The following is a 23,832-nucleotide window of genomic DNA, read 5'->3' on the forward strand; positions in this document are numbered from 1 at the left end:
CAGATGAGGACACTGAAGTTCAGAGGCAGCACCACTGTCAAGGTTAGCTAGTAAGTGGTAGGGCAGGCACTTCAGCCCAGATCTTCTGACACTAAGCCTCACGTTCTTTTCCTGTGTGCGCCTTTGCCCTTTGACCCATCAGCCTTGCCCTCATGTAAATTCAGATGGTGACGTATGTAAAAATTGAGGTATAACTGACATATGACATTATATTCATTTCGGTTATACAACATAATGATTCGATATTTGTATATACTGCAAAATGATCATCACCATAAATCTAGTTACCATTAACCACCATACAAAGGTATAACAAATATTTTTTTTCCTTGTAATGAGAACTTTCAGGATTTACTCTCTGGCAGTTTTCAAGCATGAACTACAGCATTATTAACTCTAGCCACCATGCTGTATGTTACATCCCCAGGACTTACTTATTTTATAATTGGAATTTTGTACCTCTTGACCCTCTTCACCCATTTCACCCACTTCCCAAGCCCCCTCCCCTCTAGTAAGCACTGTTCTGTTCTCTGTATCAATAAGTTTTGTTTTGTTTATTTGCTTGTTTTGTTTTTTAGGTTCCACATATAAGTGAGATCATATAGTATTTGTCTTCCTCTGTCTGACTTATTTCACTTAGCATGATTTCTTAAAGGTCTATCCATGTTACAAATGGCAAGATTTCATTCCTTTTCATGGTTGTGTAGTATTCCATTCTCTGTGTGTGTGTGTGTGTGTGTGTGTGTGTGTGTACACACCACATCTTCTTTATCTACTCTTCCATTGATGGACAGTTAAGTTGTTTCCATATCTTGGCTATTGTAAATAATGCTGCAATGAAGATGGATACATATATCTTTTCGAATTACTGTTTTTGTTTTCTTTGGATAAATACCTAGTAGTAGAATTACTGGATCATATTATAGTTCTATTTTTAATCTTTTGAGGAACCTCCATACTGTTTTCCACGGTGGCTGCACCAATTTACTTTCCTATCAATAGTGCACAAGGGCCTCCTTTTCTCCAATGAGTGTCCGCTCACCAACATTTGTTATTTCTTGTCTTTTTGACAATAGTCATTCTAATAGGTATGATGTGGTCACTCATTGTGGTTTTGATTTGCATTTCCCTGATGATTAGTGATGTTGAGCATCTTTTCATGTGCCCATTGGCCATCTGTATGTCTTCTTTGGAAACATGTCTATTTGAATCCTCTGCCCATTTGTAATTGTATTTTTTTTTTGCTATTGAGTTATATGAGTTCTTTATATATTTTGGATATTAACCCCTTATCAGATGTGTGATTTGCAAATATTTTCTCCCATTCACTGAGTTGCCTTTTCATTTTGTTTATGATTTGTTTTGCTGTGCAGAAGCCTTTTAGTTTCATGTGGTCCCATTTCTTTATTTTTGCTTTGGTTGACTGTTTTTGGAGTCAAATCCGAAAATCATCACCAAGACTGATGTCAAGGAGCTTATCACCTATATTTTCTTATGGGTGTTTTATAGATTCAGGTCTTACATTCAAGTCTTTAATCCATTTTCAGTTAAGTTTTGTGTGAAGTGTAAGACAGTAGTATAGTTTCATTCATTCCACCCATTTCTGTTTGTTTTTTTCCCCTCTGATCCCCTAAGATTAAAAAAAGAAAAAGAAAACTCACCCAAAGAACTTAGGGCAATGGGTATCAGTCTATAGTCTCAGTTCTCTATTAATTGCTATCCATTCTTCCTAATTAAACCAGGTCACTGATGTAGACATGCAATAAACATCACAACTCTCTCCTTTCTTTACATCAAAACCCATTCACAATCTTGCCTGATGTTCTGTTAATTCCACCCCATTTTTTAAAAGCCTCTCCATCTCTGGGGATCCCTGGAAAACACTTAGAAGTGCATGTTTGAGGAGCAAATGAATTAATGTTTAGCCAGACATAATGGGAGTAACGAAATCTGTGCACCTGGCCTGGTTGACCTTTAACTAATCTTGAGATGTGGGACCAGTGATTTTACCTGCATGGGTCCAATATGTGCATCTCTGAAGAGCAGTGAGTGGCTCCTTCCCCCACTCCTGTGCTCCTCTAGTACATTTCATCTTCTAAAGCCCTTGCTAATGAATTAGGTACATGAATGTCTTCACCACAGATGCAATGCTCACTCAGCACTTGGGAGCTCCCTCCAGGCCCTTTCTTAGGAGTCACAGGCAGGAAGAAGTCATCCTTAAGCCTGCTGAGGTCTGGACACACTTGTAACAAGATTGTCTTTGTAACTACTTCCTTAACAAGACTTCCAAAAGCCCTTTATGAACCCAAACAATAGCTGAGCTGATAAGGACAGAACAGTCACACTCCTTGAAATATGGGTGGTAAAAAAGAAAAAAGAAAAAGAAAAAGAAACATGGGTGGCATGTGCTTCCTGGTGGCCCTCAGCAGAAGCTGACCTATTCCTCTAAAACCACCAAAGACAAGTGGCTTCCTTGGTCACTGAGGCCAGCCTGAGAGTCCACCTAGGCTGCGGTCAGCACAGACCTGAGAGCGGTAAGGTCTGGTCAGGCCACTGTGGCGGAGAGAAGAGGGTCAGATGGGTCAGGTCACAAAACCAGGGGTCATGTACCAGGACTTGGGTGGGCACCCTTCAGCAGACCACGTGGTCTGAGCAATATCTGTAGGCAGCAGAACAGGCAGGGTCACAGACCAGGAGGGAAACCGAGTCCAGCACCGGGAGAGTGCAGAGACACTGAGAGGGCCAAGGGAAGCCAGAAACACCGATGACAAGGGTGGTGGGAAAAGCAATAGGAAGACATAGGGGATACTGGGGAGAGCAGGTTAAGTAGACCTTTGATTCAACAACTGAGCATGGACGACATACAAAGGGGATCACAAATGGATGCAAAATGACTGGCTGTATGTACACACGTATTTACGTGAATACGGACACGTGAGAAAAGTGGGCAGAAATGAACAACAGGTGACAATAATATGCACTGGAAACAGAACTCAGACACTGCTCTAGACCAAGATGCAAAATGCCTCGTACAGAGCTTGACACATACCATGTGCTCAATAAATAATGTTACACCCCTTTCTTCCACTGCTACCCGGAGAAGGGGACCCACCCAGCCCCGCCCCCTTTTCCTAGAGAATGGATGGGTATTATGAACTAGTATGAGACCCGGCTACTTACCCGTTACTAGGGGAAAGTCTAATTGCTTAGTAAAGCTGTTCCCTTGTACCCCACGGTGCTATTTACCTATTCTTAATTAATTCCTTTGCATCTAAATTTCAAAGGTCAGAGCTCATCAGAATGCACTGTACAATCCACAGAAATTCTGAATTTGAATGCAGCCTCTCTGCTACCTTGTTCAGTCACTAAGGAGTGCCCAGTCCCGGCTGGCACACGACTTGGGCCCTGAAGAAGGCTCTTTGTCCATATGGCATTTTACTGAGGGGGCTTCTCAGGAAGGGCCGTGACAGATCAAGGCTGTGGCCACTGAAGCCGGTCCCTAGACGCACGCACCCTTCTCCATGGGGCCAGGGCAGGCGGATCTCACCCACACCCACCGGTTGCTCCCAGGGAAAACTGGCTTTCCAGGTCAGCCGCGTTTCTGGGCCACTGCCCCTCAGAGCGTGGCTGGTCAGGGCGACAGCATACCTCTGAACTGGGGAGCCAGACCTCCTGCTGCAGGGCGTCCTCCCCGCCACCCCCCACGATGACATCATGTGTTTGGGGCTGAGTCGCTCCATAAAAGCAGCTCCTGGGGAGCCATGAGCCCAAAGAACAGGCGGGCTCGCACGGTGCCCGGGCTACGCACACGCGGTCCCAGTGCGCGCCCTGCCGGCCCCAGCGCAGCTATCAGATCAAACAGGAGCAGAAGCCGGGGCAGCCTGCGCCAGCCACCCGAAGATGCCCCACCGCAGGCTGCAGGCAGCTACCGTCGTTCTGCTCCTGATCTTAAAGGAACAGTCTTCCAGCTCAGCCCCACTCAACGGTAAAGTTTCTGCCTCTTTCCTAACAGTCCTGAGCACTCAGCCACACCTGGATGGAAGGATTTCCTGTGGGGGTTTTAATGATAACATGAAATCATTTGTGAGTGTGTGTGTGTGTGTGTGTGTGTGTGTGTGTGTGTGGCGCGGGGTGGGGTGCAGGGAAGGACATGCATAGTATCAAACTGCACATTTTTATAAGGGATGCTCCGTTTTCCTTCGGAATGCGTGACCTGCTGTGGTTGTGGGAAGCACGCTCCGTCTGTGTTAAAATGTTTGCATATTCTCCGAGCACCCCCAGTTCTAGAGGTTGCTTGGGAACTTGCTAATGGGGGAGGAAAAGCGGAACCAGGATTTAGAATATTGTGCCTCGACCCTCCTGCAGATAGTAGAGAAGTAACTGTGGCTTTCTGAGCTGTGGCACTACCAGGAAGAGTTTGTGGTCGCCCCAGTGCAGAATCCTCCAACAGTGGTGGGTACTTTTCTTTGCAGGACGTGTTCTTTAGCATTAAGTTTTACCTGCAAGTCCAAGGGCTGATGCATCCCAACCTTAATCATTGTGTTTATCCAGAAGGGCTCTACTATCCTGAACATACGTATGTATGCGCCCAGATGAGCATACACACCTTATTTCTGAATGTAATTAGGGCCTTTACACCCTGAAGGGCTGGAGGCTGAGGGTGCAGGGTGAGGTGGCAGGAAGGGGGGGGGGGGACCTGAACTGTAGACTCAGGTCTGTACAGTGAGTTGCAGTAAGAAGCCAAGGTCAGGTTAATCAATCCTTTGTAACAAGAGGGCGATGCCAAGCTTTTGCCTGCCTCTTCAATAGCTGGGTGAGTGCTTCCTGGGAGAATCAATGGTGACTTTTGTGGAAACTTTCTGGGTAACTAATGGTGGCTCCCGCCCTTGACAGAGTTTGCCCTGAATTGTAGAGACATTTGTAGGTGCTATAATTCCTGGATCCAGGTTAGGTTGAGACATTTATAAAAGGGTCCAAAGTGACTATAATGGCTGAAAATCTATACTCCCTGGCTAGGCAGTGGTGGTGGGAAATTGGTCCTGCTCAGCAACATGAAAGCTCAGAAGTCAGTGTGCCAGTGGGGCAGGGCAAGGGGAAGCAGGGAAGCTGGGCTGTCAGCAGCTGTGGCATGACTTGGAATTTAATTCCAATCCACTGGCTGGCATGACATGCTTGATATTAGCTCCCTCAGGAAGAAATAGAAGGTAGGTGGGGGAGAGGAGTTACATAAAGGTGGGAATTAATTTTTAAAACTGCAAACTTTGACATGTATTACCCTCTAGAGAAAGCGGCACTGAGACCTGAAATTTCACTAGAAATCTCCCTTTTAGTTCCAAGCTGCTCCAAGACAAAAGAGAGAAACAGCCATTCATTGTCTCTCCGGAAAGCCTGTTACTCCCCTCTCTCTGGGGGCAGCTCCTACTCCCTTCTCCTTCTTCCCCTGCACAATTTCTCTCCCCCTCCTGCCCTGCCCTCCATGCGTTTCTCCCTCTCTTCCTTCCCCTTTCCTCCTTGTCCTTCCTCCTCCCTCCCTTTCTCTCCTTCTTTGCCTCCCTCTTTCCTCCCTATTCTCCAAGTTAGGGTGAGAGAAACTTGCAGTAAAAAAAAAAAAAATCCACTTTCGCCCCATACTGAGTAGTAGCCAGCCTGCCTACCCCTAGATTCTAAGAACACAGTTTTTATTTTGTTATTCCTCATGAGGTTCTTGGCTTTTAAACTGCCTTGGGGATAAGGTCAAAAGAAAACCCACTGAGGTGTAGAGTGTCAGTATTAACCCGAGATAGGGGGTAAAGAGGGGTTAAACTGAGTGACGGGGTTAAAGTGTGGTCTGCCCTCTGCCTGGAGTCTTTAAACTTCCAGCAGTGCATTGGTGAATGTCAGGAAAAAAATGTCTGGGGTCAGGGAGGGAGAGAGCAAAATAAGGTGAAGTCAAGTGTTTTCTGGAGAAAACCTTGTAATTCTTAGTTCCTGTTGGGGAACATTTTAATGAATTCTGCAGAGCCTGCTCTGCCTGGTATGGAGAGCTGGGTAGTCCAGGACAGGAAGCAGGCAGGGCCCCCAACCCTTGACCTGGATCTTTGTAAATATCACATCCTCAGCGGAGCACACCAGCATTGTCCCTCCCAGTACACACTGGGCCTGCAGGTTCTAACAGGTACCCACCTGGGCCTCCCAAGTCTGATCTCCTTGGGAAGGTAACAGTTGCCCTCCTGAAGGGTCTGCTCCCTCAGGGAGCCGGCAAGGTATAGCTCCTGGGGACCGTGGCGTGGCCAATTCAGTCCTATTAAGATTCCTGCCCCTAAAGCTAGACTTGGGGAGCACCCACATGCACACTTCGTTTCCAAAATCTTCCTGAGGTCAGTTCTGAGCTGACGATGAACCAGGCTGGGCCCTGACCTTCGCTAATGAACTTCCTGACTCCGATTACCCTCCCCTTCATTTTACATTGCTTCTTTTCCCCAGCCTGGAGCTCCTGAGCCCCTGCAGACACTGCCATTTATACCCAAAGCTCCAAATCTTGAGGACCAAGCAGGTGGAATCTAGGGGTAGGCAGGCTGGCTCTTCAGTGTGGGGCAAAAGTGGATTTTTTACTGCAAGCTTCCCCCACCCTAACTTGGAGCACAGGGAGGCGAGAGGGGGACAAAGAAGGAGAGAAAGGGAGGGAGGAGGAAAGGGGAAGGAAGAAAGGGGAAGTAAGATAGAGGAGGGCAGGAAAGTTTGCTCTGGATGTTGATGCTTTTCAAGAACAAGTCCCTCGTCCTGTGTCACCACCCAAGTCTCTACAGCCCTGGATGTACACTCTGTAACCTTGGTCCTGGAGCTTTCCAGAGTATTATGCTGATGCCTCATCTGAGAATGAGCACTGCAATAATAGGAGAAACCTCAGCTTAGCAAGCTTTGGGGAGCAGAGCAGATGTAGGATATTAGGGCTATGACTTGATTTGGGGGAAGGTACAATTAAAACTACTAGCCAAGCCTGACTGCTCAGGGCAGCAGCTGTGTTGCTGTTGGCCTCACCCAAGTGGTCTCTCCAGGGGAGCAGTGAGGATGAACTCCCTTGCTACTTGTGAAACTTTCCATCCTGGGCCTCCAAGTACTCTGCCTGGCTAACTGACAATAACCTGGTTTCTCTGTCTGAGACCCATACTTGTATTTTCCTAGTGAGCCCCTCAAACAAAAAGCTGAAGGAAAATGTTCACAGAAGAGATTTGATGTCTTCTGGAGCTTAATTCCAAGGCAATGCTTTCTTTGTGCCTTTTCATGATTATTTCAGTGAAAGGGCTACTGTAAACTTGGGGGTCACATACAAGTTTGGTTGCCCCGTGGTTCTAACCGTCTTCATCGAGTTGCTAATTCAGGGGAGGTTAATCTTGGGACTGTTAACTTCTGTGGGATACATAGCAGGTTTCAGGGGTCTGTGGACCTCCTGATATTAATTGTGCATGAACTTTTGTGTGTCTAAGTGTATGGGCATTTTTATGAGGAAAAGATCCTCAGTACTCATCAGATACACCAAGCGGTCTGGACTCCCTCCACACCCACTACTCTGAAGATTGAGAAGGAGACTCAAAGATTCCCTAAGTTAGTGGGAGTTTAGGAATGGGATGCCAATAAATGCTTAAACCCAAACAAGTCATGAAAGAGCAATAGAGGCACATTTTATAGAGATATGGAGCTAATACCAAAATACCATGTTTCCCCCAAAATAAGACGGGGTCTTATATCAATCTTTGCTCCAAAAGATGCTTTAGAGCTGATAGTCCGGCTAGGTCTTATTTTCCAGGAAACATGGTAATTGTTTAAAGAGTATTCAAAGTGGGTGCCCTAGGGAGCCGGCAAATGACAGGGGTGTCAGGGGACTGACACCCTGTATAACCACCTGACTCTTAAACCATGTACAAGGGTAATTTGACAAAATTACCAATTAATTTTGAAAATTAAAAATAAAATTCATTAAAAGCACTGAGGCCAAGAAATGAAATAACAAAGAAAAAAAATGAGATTAGAGCAGCTTAAAAAAAAAAAAAGTCCTCTTTTAGCTTTTAAAAAACTACCATTGGCTTGAGTAGGAAACGCCTAGTTGTGAGATTGCGGGTCAGTTAAGTTTTACTGTAAATCAATTCCCAAGAGAGAAAGGGGATGTGAAAGCCTTCTGTTTCCAGCTATACTCCGGGGGCGAGAACCAGAGCATTGGGAGAAGCTAGGAGAAAGGGACTTAGGATTTGAACAGTCCCCTCACTGTGATGTGTCCCCTGAGATCCCCGGAGTCTAAATTCAGGGTCTCAGTTTCCTTCTGGAGGTGAAGAGGGTGATGTCAGGCAGGGTAATGAGAACACAGCTCTGCAATGACTTCTGAAAAAAATGTTTTGATGTAGGAATGGAGGACTTTTATGCGTGAAGGGTGTGGAGTACAAAGTAGTAGGTGACTCTCGTTATACTCCTGGCAGAACTTCTCGTACACATTCCTACCACCCCTGGGATTCTAACTCAGGTGAGGGAGGCAGCTTCCCCAATGAAAAACTTTCCTTTTGAGATGAGTTTTCACCTCTGTGTGTACTGATGTGAACTGTTCTCCAGTATGTGTTGTTAAGTGGGGAAACGCAAGATGTGAAACGGTGTTTCCAGTGTGCCAACATTTGTGTGAAAAAAAGAGGGGAAAGAAGACAAGTACACGTGTGTGCGGTCATACCTGTGAAGGGCTCCCATCCACGGATGGAACTGACTGTCTAAGGGAAGCAGGGAGACCCAGTGGAAGGAAGAGCTTTCACTGTATACCTTTTGGAAGCTTTTGGGTTTGGAGCCTTGTAAATTCATTACCTATTCAGATAACAACATTTGGCTTCTCTAAGAAGTGTGGGGAGGCTTCTACTCAAGCCTACTCCCTAATCCATAAACTCTGCATGAACTCGCTGCCTGGCGCCTTCCTCATGAGCGCCATCGCTCTGAGAAGCAGTTGTTCTGACATTGACCCTGGAACAATTTTAAGCTCTGGGCATCCACCTCCTTTTCAATCTCACCCATTTCAAAATGAAATCGGTAGTGTTTCCTCTGACTTGTTCAAGCTCCGTTGTACTTACTTGCTTTGTTTTGTTCTTTGCAGGATCCGAGTGGACCTATTTTGGTAAGTAGAGATCTTAATTTTCTGTTTGTTTGTTTGAGGAGATAGCTGTGTTTAATGAGAAAGCCAGAAATGTCGTGATCTGTGAAGATTATTTTGGGAGGTTGAAAAGAGCAGTCTGGCATTGTTAAAACGGGGCACAAAAGCCTCTCTGAAGACTTTCCACACAGCTTGCATGCAGCACTTTCCCCAGGCAGATGTATCTGCTCTGTGCACTTGAACTCTGAGTCGTAGTTCTTTTAGATCCCTGTTAGGTTTGCTACCAAATCTCCCAGGTGAAGATGCCCAGGGTACTTCCACACGGTAATGGCCTTGAGCAGGAGAGAGACTTTTTCCTCCATAGGACATTTATCCTACAATAAACAAAGAATAGAGGGCTCCTTTCTGAAAGTTTGGCTCATGCCCCAGAACTTAAGCTGTCAGTATCTAGAATTAACTTCTTCTTGCCCTGTTCGTAAGCAAGCAATGGACAAAGCAGTGAAGGTCCGTTCTTAACGAAAGACAGATGCTTGTCTTAAATGGGGAGAGAGGTACGTCAAGTGTGCAACAGGGTTTCTGTGGGGTTGGGTCAAGAATGACATTAGCCACTTCTGGCAAGCCCGCAACAAGCAGCTTGAAATCGGCTTAGCTGGTGTGTTGCAATGAATTGGAAATTTGGTCATCAGCTGGAGGGAGAACCAGAGGGCAACCACCTGGGTCCCTGGGCAAGAGCAGGAATGTTAACCCAGTAATCCCTCCTTATATGTGGTTTCGCTTTCCGTTACCCAAGGTCAACCACAATTTGAGGATATGAAATGGAAAATTCAGGAATAAACAATTGATCGGTTTTAAATTGTGCACAATTCTGAGTAGCGTGATGAAATCTTGAGCCATCCCACTCTGTCCTGCCCAGGACGTGAATCATCCCTTTGTCTAGCACATGCTCACTGCCTATGTTACCCGCCCATTAGTCACTTTGTAGCTGCCTTTGTTATCAGAGAAGGGGGAGGGGAGACCACGTTCACATAACTTTTAATAGAGTATATTTTCATTTTTCTATTTTATTATTTTTTGCTGTGAATATCTTACCGTGTCTCATTTATAAATTAAACTTTCTCATAGGTATGTATGTATTGGAAAAAGCATACTGTGTATAGGTTTTGGTACTCTCTGCGGCTTCAGGTATCTACTCGGGTCTTGGAATGCATCCCCGGTGAATACTGTAATGTCTTGTTAGGGATAGATTTGCAAAGGATGTGCATGATAGACTGTTCTGGTGAGCAGCAGGGTAGAACTGGCCTCACTGGCACAGGAGGGATGGTGACAAGCGGGGGAGTTGATTATGACAGTGGAAGCAGAATTCCGAGAAAGACCTGGCTCAGATTTGCAAAAGTTAGCCTTTGGATGCTAGCGGCATAGAAAAGTCATTGATCTAATCAACCAGCTACCTAAAGGCCAAGGTCTCCTTGGCTCCAGCATTGTATGGCTCCATCATTATTAATAGCCTTCTGTATTACGTGCAAGGCACGTTGCTAAGTGGGTGGGTAATTAGAGGAGTAGGCTGTGGTCTGTAGCTGGGAATTACTGTTAAAGCTCACAATTCATAACAGAATAGGTAATAATAACAGATAGTAAATGGTTCAGTGCTCTGATGGGTCACAGGAGGTAAGAGTGCTAGGGCTGGATGGTCAGAGCAGGCTTCCTGGAGGAGGAAGACTTTCATCTGGACCTTGGAGGATGGGGAAGATTGAGTGTCGCCAGGAGGAAGTGCTGTTGGCCAAGATGATGAAAGCATCACATGAGTGGAGGCAAGAAAGAACAAGGTGGTATTGGAAGGAAATCACGTAGAGAAGGAGTTATAGGGAAATAATAGACTCTGAGATAAAAAAGATAGGTTGGGTCAAACAGCAGAGGCATGGAGGGGCCCACTAGGCCCTTCCCACTTTGTCCTGTACATGGAGGGGCAGTGCAGGGAGTAATCTGTGTTTTAGGGAGAGTAATGTGGTGGTGGGGGTGGAGGGGAAGGATTGGAGTGATGCTTTTGTAGAGTGTTTGGCTTTTGTAGAAATCCCGTTGTGTCCAAACATGCAGTTTACAGTGATGGCAGTAAGAAGGAAGGAAGGGCAGGGGACAAGGCCTGACAAAGGAAGACTAGACACAGTCAGGGCCTCAGGGCTCCTTGGGCACGTTCAATGTATGGGAAGTGACAGGAGCAGGGCAGGCGTGAAAAGAGGGCAGGACTCAGGTTCTGGGCCTTACTCCATATGATCTTGAGTAAGCCATTTGAGCCCTCTGTGTTTCACTTTCTCCCCATCTGTAACCTGGGGAAGGGGTTGTCTAGATTAGTGTCCCTCAAACTATAGCTTGGGGTCACCTACAGCAGAACCACCTGGAATGCTTTCCAAATATGCAGATTTCTGGGCCTTAGCCTGGACCTGATGGAGGGAGGGAACCTGAAACATTGTCTATTTCATGTACTTCCCAAGTGATTGTTCTGCACACTTTGTTAGAGAACTGCTGACCAAATGGTTCCCAGACCCTTCTAGCCTGAGTCAGGGGACACTTGCCCCACCTCTTTTGCTGGCTTCCCAGGTATAGTGGAAACACAGCTTGAGTCTCTCCAGGGCTCCCTGCCTGGGTGTGACAGCCCCCAGGGCAGAGTGAGATGGTTACAGACAACAGAGAAACATTGTGTCAAGAAGGTATGGGAGGAAAATCTTACTGCCCCTTAGTTGTGACATAGCCTTCCATACGGGAGGGCTTCTCTGACCAGCCATACCCACCAGTCCAGAAGCATTTCCTCCTGACCACTAGCTCTGGCCAGCCCTCTGTCTCACTGTCCTGCACAATTAAAGCAGCTCCTTGCTGAGGAAGCAGAGGTCAGAGTCTAATGATGCATGCCATGCATGGGAGTGGGGGGTGGGGGTGTGTGAGCACAAAAGCAAATCTGGCTTTTCATTAGTGAAATGAGCACATGTGATATGGTGTCAACCCTCAGTGGGGGCCCGTGAAGGAAGGCAGATGGAGGACAGCTGAGGAGGCAAACAGGTCCAGGCTAGCAGCTGGCACCTGGGCTTAGAGTTGCACAGGTAAACAGAGGACCTGGCATAGGTGCTGGGGGAAGATGATTTCCAAACAGTGAGGGCTGCACTGAATGGGGCAAGTTCAACCAAGCGCCATGTGGTTTTCCCAGGGCGCAGACCTCAGCTGCTTTGCACGTAGATACTGCTGAGTCATCCTGACCCAGGGACCTCCCACTGCCTGGAACACATGGCAAGACTTCTAGAAGCACCTGAAAAGAGAACTCTATCCCCATCTCCCTCCACACTGAGTCACCAGACTGACCTCCCAGATGTCACCCCCGCCCCCCGGGACAGGAGGACCGTCTAACAGCCAAGATGAGGCCAACCCAGCGCCTATGCACTCCCCCCGGGTAGCTGAATCAGCAGCTGGATATGTGCTGGGTTGGGAATTGCTGAGTGGGACCTCCCCACTGGAAATCAGTCCCATATTAATTCTTTTGAGCCCAGCAGCTTCACCAACTCTGAGCTGGAGGGCAGAGTTGTCAGGTTGTCATGTGAGCTGAGGATAAATTCCAGCCTGTGACAGTGAACCTATGCGCTCAGAAGTCAGGATAGTGGGCGCCCTCAGGGGCTGGAGGTGATTGGAAGGAGTTACGAGGAAGGGTGATGGTCATATGGATGTGGGTGCTGTGTTCAGTTTGTGAAAACTCATCATGCTGTTTACTTATAATAAGACACTTTTCTGTATTCATATTATATTCAATAAAAGCGTTAAAAAATTCCAGCTGGCTGGGAGAGTCATCCTTACCCTGACAGTTTTTCAGCCCTCCCCCAAGAAAAACAAAAAAAACACAAAAAAAAGCCCTTAGTGTGTTCAAAACAACAGAGCAACCAAAAAGAATGACTGTATTGGAACTGACGACTCAAGAACACGTCTCGTGAGCAGAGAATGGACACTGTGCTCCAGCCTGAGGATAACCAGGAGCATCATTGCTTTGCTCCTCAGTTAGTCAGAAATCAACAAAGACCACTGTGTGCTAGAGATCTGGGAGGAATAAGACAAACTTTCAAAGGAGAGGGGATGGAAAGGGAACATGGAAGCCAAGCCCGCCTCCTGGAGGGTGAGTCCCACCTTTCCCCTTGCGGCACCCGCCCAGCGAGGAAGCCACCAGAACAGCCCCTCCATCCTAGTGCAGGGAACTCTGGGATGATGGTGGCTTGGCCTGGGGGCGCCGGGCAGCAACTGCTCACAGGCCTTCTTGCCCATCTTCTTCACAGTGGCTAGACAGCCCTCTGCTCTGGCAAGACTCCGTGTGACTGAGAAATGCTGCTGCTCTCCTTTCTCCCCGTCTATAGATTCCCTGTTTTAATGAATTGCCTCTGGGAATCAGGAAGTGCTCTTCCATCAGGCAAACCTCATTGGTTCTCCATGCTCCCGCCTCCACCCACCTTCTGTTCTAAATCTGATGGCATATTAAGTTGCTATAAACAACCTTTCCTGGGGGCTCGGAACATCCTTCTCAAACCATTGCCAAACTCTAAGAACTAGATATGGAACACATGGAAGGAGGCTAGGAGGAAAAACTCTGCCTTCTATTCTTTAGTAGTGATAAAGGCACCATATATCTTCACACTCAAAGGCAGTCTGCAAAGCAGACTAACTTAGAGCGAAAGGGAGAACTTCAAACAGCAGTTAGGGAGCCGTGCAATTAAGAGGCTGACTGAATTAAGGAGAGCTCTTGTTTTACCAAAGGTAAAGAGGCTTAGCCAAGTGAACCCCCCCCCCCCCCCCAGTGACTTGTTTCCTTCTCTAGCTGCCCTCCTGAGGATGAATGAGAAAGGCACAAAGGCCAAAACATGTTTTTCATACCAGGAAATCTCTGGGGATTCCCCTCCAGGCTCGCAATCCAATCCACTGCCATTTATTAACTCTGAGCTACAGTTCCAGTTACTTATAACTGAAGTTGTGACAGCTGGGTCTGACTAGATGTGGTATGATCCACCCACTGGTAACTGTTTCTCATCTTTCCCGGGTTGCAGCATTGAGGTTTCTGTGTTCTGGAGAATCTTGCCCTGTAGCTGCCCAAATGCCTGCATGTGAGTGTTCACAGATGGCCTTACCAGCTAGGTAAAACGGTAGGGAAGCTAACAGTAGTTCCTAAAGGCAGGTGTAGCGTCATGGGTGGCAAGGTGAGACAGAAAACCAAGAGGAAGAAATGGAGTGTGTATGGAGCCCCAAACCAGGCAGACCTCCATGGGAATATCTGCTAGGCTACTTTCTGGCCGAATGACCTTAGGGAAGTAATGGAATCTCTCTGAACCTCGGTTTTCTCAACTACAAAATGGGAGTGACAGCATCTACCCCAGTGTTTCTCAAAGTGTGGTTCCCGGGTCAGCAGCAGCAGCATGACCTGGGCCGCGAGATTCCCTTCCCAAACACTCAGAACAGAAAGGAAACACGTGGAAGGGGCCTGGGAGGAAAAAGCCAAAGCCTTCACCTCCTGTTTTTTAACAGCAATACAAGCACCGTACGACTTTGTTAAAAATGCTATTTCTTCCCCCATCCCACGCCTACCTATGAATCAAAAACCCTGGGACTGGGCCCAACAATCGAATTCAACAGGCCCTCCAGGTGATTCCGATGGGTGCTCCCTCAAGTTTGAGAACCACTGCTCTGCTTCACAGAGCTGTGGTAAGGATTAAACAAGACAATACTGCAGGATTCGATAAGACACATGTTGAATAAGATGCCATAGCAACTCAACTCTTATTTATATCAATTAGCCTACGGTGCAATTGGATTCCTTATACACCATTTCGCTGAAAGTCGCAGAATCTATTGATAATATGAAGGGAGGACTTGTTGTATATGGAAGAGGCTGACCGTGCCTGGTACATAGCAAGCACTCAGCAAAGCTAAGCATCATTTTCTTTCCCTTCACAGAGTTATGGTAGAATTACTTTAACTAATATATGAGAAAGTGTCTTGTAAACTCCACACTACCACACAAACGTGTCTCCATGTTTGTCTGAATTGCCTGAGTTTTTAACAGCAAAGAGGTACTCCTTTTATAGCCTGAACAAAGGGCATTTCCTTCTTGAGAAAGGGAGTGAACAAAATCACAAGGGCTCCAAGCCTCACAAGGGCCTCACAGGCCAAAATGCTCTGTCTATGCTTGTCCTTCAGACCAGGGTGAAGTCAGATCTAATCTCCGTGGTGCTTTCCTGGCCTGCAGGGGCCACATACCTAGTTCCATAGCCACGGCCACCTCCGTTCCACGCAGCTGAAGTCATGGGAGAGGAGCCCACATTCCTTGCCTCTCCACCCCGGCCATGGGAGCTGGGCCCCACTAGCACCCGAGCCTCTGGGCTGAGCCTTGACGTAGGCCTAAACCTGGGAAGAAAACTGGGGCTCTGAGCTACAGAGCCCAGCCCCATGCAGGGACCCTCAGTGACCTGAAGAAGACTCAAGCTTTGGAATTGTAGAATGAGATCTGGCGTGGAGAGCTAGGAGTTAGTCCTGCCAGGGGCCCTCCCAGGCTTCTGGTTGTGCTCAAACTTGCCCCTTCTGCTTCTTGCTAGTGTGGAGCCTCAGGCATTTAGGTGAGGGCAGGGCATGTAGCCCTCCAGGAGCTGATTAGAGCCCTTGGCAGTCCTTCCCCAGCATGGAGAGAAAGGAGCCCGTGGGGTCAGTTTCCAATTACCTGACAAGCATTTGATTTATGCCTACCAGGAAGGACTAGACTGGCTTCCACCTCATTGTGTCTGTAAATGTTGACTCAAAACTATTGTAACTCTAAATAAAATGGCACACTGAACTCATCTTAACTTTGTGAATGATTTTGCAATCTTTAACTTGTGACAAGATCAGCTGTGTGACTTCTGGGTGAACTGGCTGAGATGCGTCCAGATTGTGTAAGGATGCTTGCAGTTCAGGGCAAACGGTTCATGCTGCCCTGACCTTCTGGGACAGGTGGCCCAGGAAATGCTCCTTGGTTATGATTAAGAACGAGATTTACTTATAGCAACGGACAGTGACATTGGCAAATGGTGCCTGGTACTTTCATAGGGTGGTTCCTCCTTGGTGCCCAATCTTCTGGGAACTGCATGAGAAGTGGAGAAAGCAGAAGAGCTGACTCTGAAGGTTGTGGAACAAAGACGTTTTATAGCAAGTCTGAGGCAGCCATGCAAAGGACTGCTCCACCTTTTGGCTTTGGCCACCAGGAAGCCCAGAGGCAAATTGGTGGCTAAAACTTGAGTAACTGCCTATTCTTCTTTGATTTGCAAATCTAAAGATTCTCCCTTGGTATCACCCTTTTAGTTTATAGGTATTTTCCCTGATCCTGAGCCAAAACGTTATAACATAGATTTCAGGAATTTTTATCTAGAAGTGGAACCCTACATTTTAATCGCTCTTGTATTCTGCCCCCTCCATTGTTTAAAAGATTTGTTTTAACAAATTAATGTTAATGAAATAGTTAATTTTTCCCATTTATTAATCAAAGACAGATATAAAAGTCAAAATCTTCAATTATCCCAAGATAACAGGTTGACATTCATTCCACAAGTATTTACTGAGTAAATACTAAGTGCCAAGCGTTGGGCTAGATGCTAAGGAAATGATGAATAAGGCATGGGCCCTACTGTTATGGGCCTGTGAATCTGGAAGGAGACAGTGAATTAGGCCCTTACAATACAGAGAGATGAAGCATGGAAGAGAGAGATCTTACCTAGTGTTTTGGGAAAGAGCTAAAAAGGGCTTCCTGGCAGAGGTGATGTCCACGCTGAGACCCGGAGGACACATACGAGCTGACCAAGCAAAGGGACAAATTGTGCAATGATCACCTAGGCTGATTGATACATTCTAGGGACTACCAAGGACTTCAGTGAGGAGGGAGGAGGCTGGGGTGACAGGCCAGAGCCAGAATGTGAGGCGCTCATGAGGCAGCTGAAGAATTGGGATCTCATTCTTCTATGCAGCAGGGAACTGTTGGAGCATTCATTGTAGAAATTTGAGATGATCAGATAAACATTTTTTTACTGATGTCCTGGCTGAAGGGTGGAGAGTGAATTGAGGATGAAGCACTGGAGGGAGGGAGACCAGAGGAATGTGGGAGAGGGGGGTCAAGGAACTGAACGAAGGGAGTGGCAATGGAGGTCCTGACTTATTTAATTCAGCCGGAAATGTACCACCTAACTAATCGCCTAGTGCAGCCTGATGGAGGATGAATGCCTGTCTGTTGGGCTTCACGAAGTATTCACATCGGCAATCAGACTTCCATTATTGCCTGGGTGGGACCCCAGATGGGGAGTGCTGATGTAGCCAAACCCCATCCCCACTTTAAATGACGCAAGGGACACAGAATTGTCAAGTTGCCCAAAGAGGGCATGAGGGGCCAAGTTAGGACAAGAACTGTGTCTCCTGACTCCCATGTCATGCGCTTTCCTGGTTATTTGAAGAATGCCTGTTTTATGGCAGTCACTACATGCCCTCCCTACACGACACATCACGAGGTTGTGTAAAAGTCATGGAGGAAAATGCAGCAATTTTTTTTTAAAAGAAAGCAAATAATATAGATTTGCCAGAAACAAATTATGCCACATTAACTTGCTGATTTCTTCCCCACATCAGGATAAAAGGCTTAGTGGTTACAGAAAACACGTGGCCTTAATACCTGTTGACATAAACATTTGATATGGTTCCTTGTGACACAACCCTGGGAAATGTGGATCTAAGACCAGTGTGGTTGATAGGGAAAAAAAATCAATAGAATCCAGTCATTGTTACTGTCGTTACATGGCTGGGGAGATGTCAGGGTTCCTCTAGGGACAATCCTGAGTCAATACCCTTTTTGGATTCTTAGGAAGAGGGTAGACAGCTAAAAGCGTGTGGTGATTGGAATTTGAAAGATCAGTGTTGGACGGGAGAACAGGGAGTAGCGGGGACAGACAGATGTGAAGAAGCAGATCAGAGTGGGCTGGACTACAGAGGCAGGAAGTAGCAGGTAGCGAGCAAGCGTCATGTGAGTGCAGCGCACAGCAAGCTGAGGCTGGGCTGCAAGACCGGATGAAGAGGAATACCTACCTCTGTGCTCAGTCCTTCTGGTTATCCAGAAAGGTTTTGCACACGCACACAGGCACGCACACACAAGTGCGCCTACATCCGTATTCAAATGTATCTACATTCTTAAAGGTGTCTGTACCCATCCACACTCCCGCCTCCATCTCCTACACTGTGACCTTGGAGTAAGCCTCTCAGCTGCTTCCTGAGTTATGAGTACACGTTTATATCTCACTGCTTGGAGCAGAGCTTAGGTGAAATCTTAAAGTGACTCCTCTGTGCCTCCTTTTGGCAGTTCCCCAGCGTCTCCCCACCTCTTGATAAACCTTTTAGGGTAATGATGAAACTTTTCTACCAGCAAGGAGGAAGTAGCGAGTGTCCCATCACTAAGTAAAACTGAGTGTGCAAGGTGTGCAAGTAAGACTGAGTGTATGAAGATGCCTGGTCAGAAAACTTGTTACGCCCTGGGAAAAAGATTGAGAACTGCGGGAATGTAATGCTCTCCTTTCACAGAACTGCCTAATGAAGCACAGGTACCTCTTGAGTTAATAACCAAGGGCTTGCTTTCCAGCTAAGGCTCACTTGTCAAATTATCGCAGAAGGCTTTTTTTCTCTCGACGGTGGTTTTTGAGCATGAGCCTGCTGCCAGCAGGGCAATGTTCCAGGACCTCTGAGGGGTACAGGGATGAGCAAGGAGAGTTATCTAGAAGGAGGAGACAATGCACAGCGAGTGGAGGATGACGCCCTTCCCATAGGGGCAGCTTGGGCAGATGCACAGAGCCTCTCCCGGGAAGGGGCTCGGGAGACATTTCTTACGTGGAGGAAAGAATGGTTTGTTCCTCTATTTGTTTTTGGCTCTGGTAGTCAGGAAGACACTAGGGAGAAGGTGGCACTTGATCTGGGATGGTAGGATTTCAAAAGCAAAACCAGTCTGAAACAAAATGCCACATCACCATGCATTTCTCATTAGAAGTAAAAGGAGACACACAGGGTAACCTAGATTTGTTTTCCAGTGAGGTGAAAGGGGAAACTTGCTTGAAAAGGTTGGAAAACAGCCTCTAAGAAAGTTCGTATGTTTTATCAGATGCCCTCTTTTCGTTGTTTCCGGACTCCCCAGGGAATATTTACAAGGTCACAAGTCCCTCCATTGCTGCCTCTCCCCTCTAACTCTAGACCATCACCCAGGGCTCACCTGCTGGTCACCTCTCATCACCTCAGCTGTCCACAGCTGTCACTGCCCAGGCTCTGGACCCTCCAAAGCCCGTTGTGGTGGAGAACATGAGGTGCCGAGGTCAGAGCCCAGGCTACATACTGTGACTTTGGCCACGTCACTCAGCCTCTGTGTCTCAGTCACCTCAGCTACTAAATGAGAACATACTACTTATGTCGTCGGGTTGGTATGCAGATTAAATTAATTAGTACATGTTAAGCATATAGAATTGGGGTTGACAAACTATGGCCCATTGGCCAAAGCCAGTCCACCACCTGTTTTTGTAAATAAAGTTTTCTTGGAGCACAGCTGTGCTCATCCATTTGCATTTTCTCTATGGCTGTGTTTGCATTACAATAGCAGAGTTAGGTGGTAGCCATAGCACAGAGAGTATACGACTTGCAAAGCCTAAAATACTTACTATCTGGCCTTTGCAGAAAATGCTAGCCAACTTCTGATATAGAAGGATGCTCCGCACATAGTGGGTGCTCATTAAATAATAGGTTTGAAAAAATAGCCACAACTCATTAGGCCTTGTTGTTTAATAAAATTTGATTGAGGTCCTGGGATGACACACAGCAATTAGAGCCTAAAAGAAAAATCCAGAACAGTATCTCTGTCGTCAGTACTCCATGAGGGCAACCAGCATCCCTTTTCCCAGGGGTCCCCCACCATCGTGTTGGAGGCACGAGCCTTGCTCTCCTGGCCTGGAGTCCTCCTGGTTGTGTTTCCTCCTCCCTGCGGCCAGGCCTCCGGTTTTTTTTCCTGCCCTAGAATGATTGACAGTGAGAGCACTCAATTCCTTTGAGAAGAACTTCCTCTGCAATGTGTGACCTGGTCCTTCCTTCCACGTGGTCCAGATGACATATCACAACAGTCTAGTCGAGGGCTTCTCAGCCTCTGCACTATTGACATTTTGGGCAGGATAACTTTTTGTTGTAGGGGGCTGTCCTGTGTGTTGTAGGATGTTTAGCACCATGCCTAGCTACTACCCACTAGATGCCAGGAGCGAAAATGTTTACTAACATTACCAAATGTCCTGAGGGGCAGAATCCTTCCTGTTGAGAACCACCAGCTTAGTCTGGAATAACATCCTAGGAGGGGCAACAACAATCCAGTCCAGAGCATCTAAATTCATATTTAGAAAAACGTCCTTTGCGAGGGTGCAGACCTGTTAACGATGCCCCCAGCGTGTTTTGCTGGATCGCTCAACAGAGCACTTAGCCTCTCAACCTAAAGCGTGAGCATCTGGATTGTTCCAGCTGGGGCTGAGCTTGTGCAGAAACGCTGGGTAGTGACCTGCCTCTTGTCTGTGTAACCAAGAAGGCTGGTCAAAGTGCCCTGTCCCTCCCTGGGACTCTAGGTGGGTAGGACCTCCCCAAGGACAAATTTCTGGTCCCTCCTCCAGAATGGGGGAAGTGCTTATGAACCCCAGCCTATCCTGCCCCTGACTCCATGCCAGTTTTCCAGTTTCTTCAATTTTTACATCCAATTCCACCTCAAGTGACGGGAAGAAATTGCTGGCAGCTTTAAAGTAACAGTTTACTGACTGATTCACTTATTCTGTCTACCAGTCCTTAATGATTCCCTTTGTGGGCTGGTCACTAGGAATCAGAGACAGGACAACATGGCCCTTGCCTTCAGTGGGCTGACAGTTGCGGGGCTAGCACACATGTAAACAGGTAATTACAACGGAGCAGATTAAGTGCTATGATAATGTACACTGGACACAGAGTGGGGACAAAAAGTCTTAATTTGCGGGGGAAGGTGCCCCTCAAGCCTGCCTGAGCAGCTGATTCTTGAAAGACAAAGGACTTAGCAGGGCAAGGAGAGTGTGTGAGTGAGCTCCCGTGCGTGGGTGGTATGCATTGCAGCAATCGGTTTGGTCTCCCACTGCAGGCAACAAAGGTCCCAAAAGCAGGTGAGAGCATGGGGCACAGTTAGAGAACCAGGATGGCAGCAGCCTCGTGTTTGAGGAGTGGTGTTGGGAGACTGTTCTGCCCAGGTCTCGTGTTACATCATGTGTGTGAACAGAGCTTTTGTTCCAGACTGGCTTTTTCAAGGATGTTTATGTAGCAAATCAGGGCAGAGAGCACATTTGTTTCCTGTTCAGTAAAAATAAAGATAATGTCTCCCTTGGGAGCAATGGTTGGTCAGGTTCCCTAACCTCCCCCTTTAAAAGATTGGGGTTTCCTAAACTCAGAGTTCCTCAGCCATAATGCTGAGCAGTTTGCATGTGCAGTGTTACCTGGCCTCCCTCACATCACCCCGAGGATTGGGGCTTGGGAAACAGGCACAAATGTCACTCTGCCACTGTTGTGAGTCCAGCAGGTCCTCAAATCATGCTATTTCATTAAAATCATTGTTTTATAATATGGATGAGATGCTATAGAAACGTAACTCTTGTTTATATCAAGTAGCCTATAGTAAAACTGGTTTCCTTATATGTTGCTTTGCTTAAAGTTACAGAACCTATTGATAATGTTAAATAAGGGCTCAACTGTATTAAACTGTCCTTAGTCTATGACTCAGGAGCCTGATGTCTTCACCGGTATCCATGAAACTGTGGCAGGCTAACTTGTTAGTCTGGGTGAAGTCTTACACACCCACCTCCCCAGTTTTTGACAAGTGGTGTGGGGAAAGCAATGGCTGAAGAGGGGCGTGGGATTATGAGTGTCTTGGGAGCTGCATTACAGACCCCAGGATTAATCCTGAAGGCTCAAGGAGCCCCTGAAGAACTTTCAGCAAAGAAATGTATGGATCTGGTGTGCATTAGTGTGGAGAGTGGAGGGCTATGAGGTAAGCCTGGAGAAATGAGATCAATGAGGGGTACAGATACGGAGCTATGGGTCTGAACAAGCGCTGTGCTGGAGGGACAGACGAAGGCCAGGTTTAAAGAAAGTCACTATGGTCCTTGATAGCCTTGTTTTTTCCTGAACCAGAAGTCAATCCAGATAACCCATGGCATTTATTTGTGGTGTCTCATAGACCTTTCATGCCCTCGGCATTTCTGAAGCATATAGACCAGTTATTTCATAGAATGTTCCTCTGTTTGGGTTTGTCTGAGGTTTTCTCATGAGATTAAGGTTGTACATTGTGGTATGAATCCCACAGAAATAACGTGTCCTTCATGCGTTAGGTAGGAGGGCACTTGATTTCACTTGTCCCATTTTGGGTGATCATTTTGATGTCTGATACCTTTCTCCATTTTAATGTTACCATTTTCCCCTTTATAAATAATAGATTATCTGTGGGAAGATCCTTTGATACTGAGTGTAAAAATTTGAATATTGATTGTATATGACAGTATTATATTAACTGTAAAAGTTCCTGACTTTGACCATTGTCCTGTGATTATGTAAGAAAATGCCCTTGTTCTCAGGAGATAGACAGTGAAGTACTTAAGTACGATAGGGCATGGTATCTATAACTTTCTCTCAAATGGTTCAGAAATTATAGCATGTGTATGTACATATAGAGATAATAAAGCAGGTATGGCAAAATGTTAACAACTGGCAATTCTAGGTGAAGAGTAATGGACATTCATTGTGCTAGTCTTACAAATTTTCTGTACATGTAAATTTTTTTCCAAAATAAGGATTTTTAAAAAAGATACCTAAAAAAGTAAAAGTGTTACATCTTCATGGCTAGAAGTGGGCACCAAAGGAGAAGAAAGAAAGGAGTCCATTGTGATCCAGGCTTTTGGTGGGGCAGGTGGTACCATCAGCTGAGATACATAGAGAATGATGAAGGAGGTAGAGGAGGTTTTGGAGGGAGAAGGGTGAGAGAGGAAAAGATGATGAGTTTGGTTACTTTTTATTTTTTTGCTTGTCTGCCTCCCCCTCCAGCCATGTCTGATTTTTGGAACCCACAGAGCATCCAATGGGGGTGTCCAGTAGGCAACTTGTCTGGAGCTCAGGAGGAATCCCTGGGCAGGGCAGAGGTGGTGTTGAAGCCATCCTATTCCAAAAGTGGAATAGGATCATCCCGGGGGAGTGTGTGTGAAAGAGGAGAAGAAAGAGCCAAGGACAAAACCTCGAGGACAGCTTACATTAAAGGGCAGGTGGCTACAGAGCTAAGAAGGGACAGGAGAAATGGGAGGACAACTCAGACAGAGCAATGTCTCCAGAAACCGGGACAGGAGAGGGTTCGGAAATGAGGGCGGGGGTTGGAGGGCGACACCAGGGCCAAGGGCTGCAAGAAAAACAAGGGCTGAAGAGTCCATCCGAATTCAGTGGGATATGGGCTGGGAGGTCAGAGTCCCAGACTGAGCTCTGAATGGGAAGTGAAGATGCAGAAGTGAGCAGTGTAGATAATTCTTGTAAGATGCTTGGCTGCAAAGAGGAGGTGAGGAATTAGAGTGAGAGCAAGAGGGGAGGTACTCGTCCTAATAAATAGATATCAAAAGTTCACAACTAAATAATTTGTTCAGGGCCACATT

At 46.7% G+C, this 23,832-nt stretch overlaps 1 protein-coding gene across 3 annotated transcripts in view; it reads left to right on the forward strand.

Annotated features, from left to right (window-relative positions):
- The first annotated feature begins 3,733 nt into the window (after positions 1 to 3,733).
- Positions 3,734 to 23,832, forward strand: part of CA12 (carbonic anhydrase 12) — a 50,562-nt gene continuing 30,463 nt past the window's right edge. Inside the window, exons 1-2 of one of the 3 annotated variants that reach the window (XM_074327608.1) lie at positions 3,734 to 3,985; positions 9,101 to 9,121. In XM_074327608.1, coding sequence (XP_074183709.1) covers positions 3,901 to 3,985; positions 9,101 to 9,121 — 106 coding nt within the window. In that variant the 5' untranslated portion in view covers positions 3,734 to 3,900. The remainder of the gene's footprint in view (positions 3,986 to 9,100; positions 9,122 to 23,832) is intronic. The other 2 variants (XM_019755374.2, XM_019755373.2) reach the window with 2 other exon arrangements.

The sequence above is a fragment of the Rhinolophus sinicus genome, linkage group LG03, assembly GCF_036562045.2.
Source record: "Rhinolophus sinicus isolate RSC01 linkage group LG03, ASM3656204v1, whole genome shotgun sequence".
NCBI lineage: Eukaryota > Metazoa > Chordata > Mammalia > Chiroptera > Rhinolophidae > Rhinolophus > Rhinolophus sinicus.